General features: G+C 35.6%; 1 protein-coding gene across 6 annotated transcripts; it reads left to right on the top strand.

Annotated features, from left to right (window-relative positions):
* The first annotated feature begins 218 nt into the window (after nucleotides 1–218).
* On the top strand, nucleotides 219–4,810 carry LOC116267466 (uncharacterized). Of its 6 annotated transcripts, none has more exons than XM_050075245.1 (6): nucleotides 219–237; nucleotides 1,332–1,392; nucleotides 1,548–1,658; nucleotides 3,823–3,893; nucleotides 3,987–4,052; nucleotides 4,144–4,810. In XM_050075245.1, exons 1-6 carry the CDS (start codon nucleotides 235–237, stop codon nucleotides 4,375–4,377), a joined length of 546 nt encoding a protein of 181 aa, XP_049931202.1. In that variant the 5' UTR covers nucleotides 219–234; the 3' UTR covers nucleotides 4,378–4,810. The 6 variants fall into 6 exon arrangements, with proteins under 6 accessions (XP_049931202.1, XP_049931203.1, XP_049931206.1 ...); XM_050075246.1 differs by lacking the exon at nucleotides 219–237 and adding an exon at nucleotides 358–517; XM_050075249.1 differs by lacking the exon at nucleotides 219–237 and adding an exon at nucleotides 387–444.
* Nucleotides 4,811–9,115: the final 4,305 nt, after the last annotated feature.

Raw genomic sequence — 9,115 nt, 5'->3', positions numbered from 1 at the left:
TTTTTTCTCCATGCCTCCCAACCTTTTGACTATTGATGGTATTATTATAAATTGCATCGTTTCCTTTCCATTCAATTTACTTTTATCCAAACAAGCTTTTATAATCACCTCTTTTCATTTCATTCCCTTCCCTTTCCTTCCTCTTCCCTTTCCTTTCTTTTCCTTTCCTTTCCTTTCCTTTCCCTCCATCCCTTTCCCTCCATCCAAACGGGGCGTTAGTTTGAACGTCAAAACATGGTAAATAAACAAAAGCATGTAACGTCATATCCACATAGAATGCACGGATTTGAATTTTCAAATGTGGTTTTCTTTTATCTGAAAAAAGAATAAGGAAACTATGGAACAATGAAGGTCGTCTTCGCATCGTTTACGGCTTTTAATTTCTCTCAAACTTTTTCCTTCCGGGTGACGAGAACGACAAACCTCAATTCATAAAGTTCCAAGGTGAAGGCGCTCTGTCTGTCTCAAGTTCTTCCTTGAGTTGTTCGGTAACGAGGATAGAAGTTTCAACCCCGCTGTACGTTCTTTAGTTTACAAAACCTTTTGCTTTTGGGGCATTCTTTGTCTAACTGTGCTTTTTTCTTTTTGTTAGACGTATTGGTAATCCTGCTTTCTAGTTGGTCATAGCTTAGGGAGACCCGAGAAGTAATGGGCATCGGTGGGGCGTTTTGCCCTTGAATGGATCGCTAAATGAACGGATTCCACTAGGTGCCATGTGTAAAGGATGATTGTTTGATACTGATTTTTAGTTTGTTTGATACTGATTTTTAGTTTCTTTTATTGAGAGTCTCCGTGCTCTGAGTTGGTTCTCTTAAACACAGAGCCATCGACATGGCGATGTTTATTGAACCCGGAGGTATCAGGATGGTGGTTTTTGTTGAACAAAAAGGTATTGGGGACTGGTATTCTTTTCTATTCTTTGAGGGTCGTCACTTTCATGGTCCCAAGGCTTACCAAGCGGGAGGAACACGATTGCGGAGGAACTGAACGTCTTGTTTATACGTGGTTTTTAGTACTTCCATATGTATGAGCTTGTCTTTGCCTATACATATTCATAGTGTGACTTGAATTTTTGTTCTGAAGTGGTTTGTTTAGGATCAAGCCATTAAAGTTTATATCACCTTCTTTTTACTTTGAGAATTAGACAACGGTTCCCTTTCAGTTTCTAACTTGTGCTATAGTAGACGTCCCACCATCCTTCTAATTCAGCTGTTCGCTTTGTGCACCTTCATGATTGAAATATAACTGCTCTTAGGGATACCGAACATGTTGACAATCAAATATTTGTTCGTCACTTTTTGTAATTGTTTCCCTTGTTTGATATGTCCCAGAAAATGCATTCTACAAACAAGGAGCTTCTGGAATTGGAGCATGGAGGATCCTCCACTACAGGTTGTGACAATTTTTTTGCGGCCTTTTGATTTGTTATTTCCCAGGGTAGTTCTGAAAATCAAATAATTATGGGAAAGGATTTTTAAGATCTGAAGATCAATTAACAGTAGAATCACCTGTCCTCTCTTAACTCTAATCAAACTATGCTTCTTCAGAATCAAAGCTTCTCCTCTGCAAAAATGAACTTTCATCTAAAAAAGGAAATCTTCATCCTAACAAGAAAGGTGGTAAGAAGCCTTTGACAACACCAGTTCCTGCAAGCCAAGGTATGCCACTTATGCTGTGACTATGTGGACCCAGAACTTTTATGAGACTGTTATTAACTTGAACTCTACATATTATTTCTGTTTGAAATCTATCCTGCTGACTGCTGGTACCGTTTTTGGTTATGTTTCCAGCTCCTAAAATTCTAGTAGAAATTGAAGCGACTTGCTACTTTTACACTGATGTTTCAACTGTTATAAAAATTGATAAGCTTACACAAGGCAATTAGGTTCATTATGTGACAGGATTAGTTAATTGGTGAGTCGACCATAATTTTGTCGAATCATTGACTCCCTACTGCAATTCAGGTTAGTGTGTCCTCAACTCAATATTAACGTGGTCACTTTAATGGATGAGATGGATCATATAGCTTGCCTTTTTGATGAATTAAACATATAGGAGGTATACATGGTGGTAAAAGGTGATCCTTTTGAAGCTTGGGTTTTCTGCAGATCTAGTTGAAGAGGGTTATCTTGCTATAAACTATAAACTGCAGAGCCATTCCTAACAAGCTTTGTTGTCAAATCTAGTGTCTGTTCGGCTGGGTAGTTGATCTAGTCCTTGACCAGCTGACCAGTCACTAGCCGACGCTCATGCCATGGTTCTTGACGCAGCTGACTGATTAAATAGGTTTTTGGGTTTTAGGTTCATCTGTTAGCCCTCCACTTTTTCCTTTTCGTTACCTCTCTCTCTCTCTTTCTCGAGTGTGTGTGTGTGTGTGTGTGTGTATATATATACTGGTTGGTCTTTTCAGAACCTTGACCAGCTGGTGTTAACAACATCTGATTTTAACAACTTATATCTTAATTCTTATCTTTTCCCAAAATTCTGATTATTGCTTCTGCAATACTGTTGAAGCATATAGAGCACATAAGGAAAAGTTAGTCGGAGATAGGATCGTATGCAGCAAGAGTTTTTTCGGAAAAAAGAGAGGTTACTTGGTATTAGTTAGTCTACATATGTAAGCACTGTATTTCTTTTTCCCTTTTCTTTCCTTACCCCCTCTTTATTGTCTGCAGAAGGGTGGAGTTGACTTTTCTCTAAATTTCTGCTCAAAAAGTGAAACATTTTACTTGTGGCTGTTCGCTGGGATATACAGTAACATGAAAATATGTTTTGTGAGTATAAATATGAAGCAATGTATTAAAACACAGTAATTCAAACTCAACTCATCTCTTCTCGACTTCTGACTCAGTGGGTCAACTCGATGACTCAGACTGAGTTTTGTTAACTGTTGTTCTTGAAGGAAAAACAAAATATAGCCCTTGTCATTTAAACATAAGAAGATTGTAGGTTGATTACTTGTGTAACCCGAGAAATAGGTCAACCAAATATCAAATAAAGTAATAACTAAGTTAGATTTACTCATGTGATACAAGAAACAGGACAATTAAGCTATTACTGCAGCTCTGTAGTTGCATACTTCAACATAACTGAGCAGCACGTATCATGTTATCAACAAATGAACAACTCAACCAAGAAAATAAGGTCCATATATTCAATATTTACAACTATTCAATAGTTAACAAGCTCAATATGCAGGTATATTTTATTTAGAGCTAAAGTCGAAAAATGGAAGGCCCAGTGCTCTAAAAATTGAAATAAATTGATAGCCATACCTGAAGTTAAACCTAATCAGCTTCAACTTTTCATTTGCAACCTACAAATTTAATAAGTGAGCAATAATTCTAAATTTTTATGTTCCAATAAATTAGAAGATATAAACCAAGAAGTAACTAATTTGTTAGTAACTTAGTAACCAATCACCTCATTGATTATAGAATACAGTCTATCCAAGTCAAAAGTGTTTCAGAAACAAACAAGTTATGACCGAGTCAAACAACAAACAAGTTATGGCCGAGCCAAACCGAGCCAAGTCTCCCACTAATTTTTTAAGTATAAATGAGTCCCAGCCTACTCGGTTGACCTGGTAAGGGGCCAAGTCGAACCGAGTCAATTGAGTCCCATTCAAAGAAATAGAAGGGGCATGGATACAAAGCCAAGTTGGAACATCTGCCAGTGTGTAATGAGAGCTTTGTTTATGATTCACATTAGATGTGCAGTTGTGTTTGCTTGGCTAAATTTACAATGATCTTTCTTTTATTTTCCTTAGTAGGAAAAATGATTCCTTGAATGAGCTGAATTGATCATGAAACCATTTTGCAGTTCTTGGAAAAGTGAAGGACTTTCTGGAAGTAATGGCAGAAGCAAACCAAAAACTAAAGCATGAAGCTAAGGTTTGAAGTTGCACCATGGCATTTTAATCTCTACTTGATCTTGTTCTTTCCGTACCTTTTTATTTTTATTAAACAGAAAGGTGCTTTGTGCAGGGAAAACCTCTAGATGCCTTTGATATTGAAGCACTAACTGGAAATGAAGAGCAGTACATCGAAATGGTAATAATCTGTTTCTGTGTTTGCCCATCTGCATTGGTATAAGCCATGCATTTTTTTCCTCATTACTTAATGATCATCATTGATTTTGCAGGATTTACGTCTAGGAGTAGTTGATCTTTACACACCTGAAGCTGTTGCAGTGGCTGAATCTGCTGTGGCAGGTGCTCAAATGGTCATTCCTGAACCAGTTAGCTCCTCTGATACTGATGACAGTGATGATGATGAAATCATGGTTCATCATGTATTGTCTGAGAAACCATTAGCAGAGTATGAATCTGAGCGTTCAGACAATAAGAGAAAGCGACCAAGGATTATAGAACTTTAATGTATAACCATAATGTTCGATCAACCTAGGCCTTGGTTGGGCATCTGTCAAGCATGTTGCAGCATTGAAAAGGTGCAAGGACAACTGAAGAGGCAAAGAAGTATCTACCAGCGCAAGGGAGAGGAACTGACCTTCATTAGTGTACTGGAAAGTAGACTCCTTGTTTAAGGTTAAAAATAACCAATCAATAAACACATCTTTTAGATAATGTTGTCAGTTCATGAATGGGATGCCTGATAATGCAGGGATGCTTGATAATGCAGGAACTTAGGAAGATATACATAATTTTTTTTTTTAAAGGGAAACTGTTTCACGGTTTAAGAATGACACTTGTCTCTGTATAAGCAAGAAACACTAGGATCTGGCCTTCATACAAATGATCCGTTCCCAATTTCCAAGACTTTGCAGTTTGTATGTTAAAATTTTTTACTTATTTCTTGCTAAATATAAACAAGCTGAGAAAGGTTTATCAATTTGGACAAAAATTTGTGACAGATCTTTGAAACTGCCTATTTAGGCATTGTAGCCCTGAAGGGCATAGCATAGCTGATGAGTTTAAGGAATTCGTTGACAATGCGTCCTTAGTTCGATTTTCGTGAGTGTGACTTCTTTGAACTGCAATTGATAGTTGCTTGACACTCGAGTTGAATGATATACTATAGATCACCCAGGTCCCAAAGCAGCTTTGGTCCTCGGGGCAGAAGGAAAAAGGGAGGGGGGCAGCAGCAGGAGTCAAGTGTTGGATGGTTGATATTTATGAAACCAGTACTATTTTGAGAACAGTACTTTTACCCCTTATTGTAGAGATGTAGTTGTAACTTGGAAGCTAGAGATGAGAAGATAAGAGTTTTTGAGTTATGAGAAATCCAATTTTATTTGAAACCCTCAATACTTGCACAATTATGTGTAACTTTAAATGTTACAGTAGAGATTTCATTTGAATGTTATAAAAGCTCTATCAAAGTGACTTTACCTGATTTTTCAAAAGTAAATAACTTTAATTTCCAATAAATTGCATTCGTACATTAACATCCTCTGTCAATTTTTCATTAAATCACAATATTTCCAATACTGTGGAAGACGTGTGTGTGTGTGTGTGTGCACCTGCATCAAAAACTTCATTCACTAAAATGGCTGGACGTATCAGTCATTCTGAAGGGACAAGCAAACCCTTACACATATCTGCCTTTCTTTGTCTTTCTCAACAAATAATTAACATTGTCGATACCAATTTCTGAAGAGGTTAGACCAGATCCAGATTTGGACGCTATATTTTTTCAATTAGATCCGGATTAAGCTGGAGTTGACAATGATCGTGAAAGAAAGATGCTAAAGTTTCCCATGGCAGTTGAATAGCAATTTCTGGACTTGATATTTTGCTTTATCTGTATCCATACTGAACTTTTAACTGCCAAGTCAAAGTGGATTCCATTTGGAGACAGAGAAAACTCTTGACGTTTATATCAAGTTCTCGTATTCTATCAAAAGGATTTAGTATTAGCTTATTTCTCCAAGCAGTGGACCGATACGGTGAATCGGCTGATTCACTGATTCAGTTGAATCAGTTGTGAGTCAACAAAAAATATTTTTGAGAAAATAAATGAAAAAATGTATAAAAAATAATTAAAAAAAATAAAGCCTTAAAATATTTGAAATACATTAAAAAATGACGTATGCCACTCTTGGATCGGCCACCAAGTTGAATATGTTTGTGACCAATTTTATTCAAACCGGCCAATTGTTGTCACATTTGAATTATGAACACTGTCTCGAGCAAAATGGAGTTGCCCAATGAGCATGTTTGAATAAGGACTAGCCAGAACATAACGTCCTGTTCAGCATGTTCCTTGAATGAGTGGATATGTTTTATGAGGAACAATAACAGCTGTTATTGTCTCTCTTACTTCCTGTCAATGAAACAGGACAGAGTGTGATTACTATCCAATGTTTGTGATTATTTTTAAACATGTAACTGCTGCCCAATGTTTGCTGTTGTGTGCTAGAACAAAGCACGTACAACTTCATGTAACACTCTCTAGAAATCATATGCAGATTTCATATACATATTTCACATTCCAAATTGCATCAAAACCTGCTTTTATACGAATTTAATATAATTTCATATTTAGCAGGCATTTCAAATATACTTTCATTTTCAACGGCCTGTTCATACACATTTTACATTCCACATTGTACAAACCTATTGACAGGCATTTCACATACCATGCTTCAAATTTCACATTGGACATTCTACAAGCCTGTTAATATACATTCCATATTCTATTATTCACATCCCATAAACTAGATTGTAGTTCCAGAAAGCTTTTCATACACATTTCACGTTTTACATTCTCAAACCCATTAACACCCATTGTACAAACCAGATTTCACATTCGTCAGATTTGTTACACATTTGACATTCTACAAACCCACTAAGGTACATTTTATATTGCATGATTAACGCTTCACAAACTATGTTGCAATAAACTAAATTTCACAAACAAAGATTCGACAAACTATTATGGTAAACATCTACTGGTTAAGCCCTTGACCATTATTTTTATAAATAATAATGATAATAATAATGGGCGTTTTAGATAGGGAAGTCAGCCTATATCATTTGGATTGGATATCGGACTGAACTGTTCCGAAAAAATCGGGTATGGGAAAAATTTTAATATGTCATTAAGGAATCAGAGCATATTCAGATTTAAGAAATGACATTCGATCCAAACAGATTCAGATTCAGTTTAGTTTTAAACAAATATCTTATATCCAATGCTTTTACATTTTCAAAATGAACTTAAAAATTAGATTCAGATTAATATATGACTTCATATATGAATTTTGTTCATTTGTATTCAAATCTGAATTAGAATCTGGATATGTGAATATTGGAAAATGTGGATATAATCAACAGTATATCTGATTCGAATCCAATATGTGAATATCCCTAATTTTAAACAAGTCATTAAGGATTTTATATTGACTATATACATCTTTTACTCCTACAACAGAAGATTTACATAATTATTATGGCTTTTATTGGCATGATAAACATGGTAACAAGATTGTGTAAGCAACCATAATAGTGGAGAGAATTAAGTCTTTCCTTCTTCGTGGTGCAGCTGCGACACACACATTGTGCACGGTGAAGATTCTGCCTTCATGCTATCATCTATCGTGAGACCATAATCTTCATTCGTATCACACGCAAACTCTCAGAAACCAAGAGCAAAGTTCTCCCATCGAGAAAAGAGGGGAGAATATGGAATTGAGTTCCCGTAATTCAAGGAGCCTTATAAAGGTTGTAAAAAAAACTCAAAACTTCAAAAAATATATATATCTACTGCACATAGTTATACCCAATATTGAGTTATGTTTTGAGATACACTGCAACCATAAAAACTTAAACTTAAATGGATTTGGGGTCTTGGGGAAATTATAGAGGCCTAATCTAGCCCAGTATCCAATATAGCTTAGCCTGGAGCATGTGTGGATCGGAATCGTGGCTAAAATCTGCCTATAGCACCAAAATTGTCATATTTCCTTTCTTTTAACTACGTTTGATATACATAAATTAACTCGAAACATAATGTTTTAACACATAAAAAGACGTACATATGTGAATTAATTCGTGAAAATGTAGATGGATGGATGCCAAATAAGGTAAAAAATGATATATTTCATGCGTCATGATCATGGTGGATGAAGAAAATAATAACTTTCAAAGGAAAAAGAGAGAAATTAGCAAAGAAAGATGATGTAATAAAGATGGAGAATAGCAAGGACATAAAGAAGGAGAGGAGTAAGGACAAGACGAAACAAGGTAGCAAAAAAGAGAGGACGTAGGAAATGATCCTGTGAAAGCAAATATGCATGGTAAAAAGTTGGATTCACAGTGAAAGTCAACACTTAGAGAGAGAAAGCATATGGGCAACAATTACGAAGAAGAAAAGAAGAAAATGTAAGGTGTAAAAGGGAGCATTTGTAAGCATTAATTTACTATTAACTTGTGATATTTTTTATTTTGACATTTGTAAGCAGAAGGAAGCTAAGCAATATGATAATTTTTATTTCGACATTTGTAAGCAGAAGGAAGCTAAGCAATATGATAATTTTTATTTTGACATTTGTAAGCAGAAGGAAGCTAACGAGTATACAATAATTCATGGGTAATAACCAAATGATACAATCGACTGTCTATGTTTCAAAGAAGTTAATGTTGTCAGATGCACTTTGGTGGTGGCCTTGATGAAATCCCTATTTTGCACTCAAAGATATGCACATATACCAACTTGCTCAGTTTGTAAGCTTATTAACTTCCTAACGGGATTATCTAATTGATGGTGGTAAACAATATCATACAAGTTTTCTTACACAAAAGTATGGTTTCTCATAGTTGGTGGTCTTGGAATGCCTACAATCCAAGAGTTTTGGTCTTCCTGCTATTTTTTTTTTTTGTAATTCTTAGATTGTGAACAATATTGGTGGTAAGCTGCCTGGAAGACACTTACAATCTATTGAAGATTTGGACAAAATTGACCAACCTGCTATGAAGGTTGCAATTATAGTGCATGCAGAGGTACAACCATACTTGCATACCTTTACAACCGGCTATGAAGGTATGAAAGGATGACATTCATTTGAGTTTAGCAACTAACCATTTCTTCAATGAACTATTACAAGTAGTTGCATATGTTACATAGTACGTAGCTTTATATATTTTTTTGGTTAA

Source organism: Nymphaea colorata, chromosome 14, assembly GCF_008831285.2.
Source record: "Nymphaea colorata isolate Beijing-Zhang1983 chromosome 14, ASM883128v2, whole genome shotgun sequence".
Classification (NCBI taxonomy): Eukaryota; Viridiplantae; Streptophyta; class Magnoliopsida; order Nymphaeales; family Nymphaeaceae; genus Nymphaea; species Nymphaea colorata.
This window is presented reverse-complemented; position numbering and strand designations above follow the sequence as displayed.

Bases quoted from the DNA above. Each gene is read 5' to 3' on its own strand.
- LOC116267466 (XM_050075244.1), top strand. From the start codon at position 938: ATGGTCCCAAGGCTTACCAAGCGGGAGGAACACGATTGCGGAGGAACT. The intron at 1,025-1,331 runs GTATGAGCTTGT...GATATGTCCCAG, and splicing joins GGTTTTTAGTACTTCCATAT to AAAATGCATTCTACAAACAA. The intron at 1,393-1,547 runs GTTGTGACAATT...ATGCTTCTTCAG, and splicing joins TGGAGGATCCTCCACTACAG to AATCAAAGCTTCTCCTCTGC.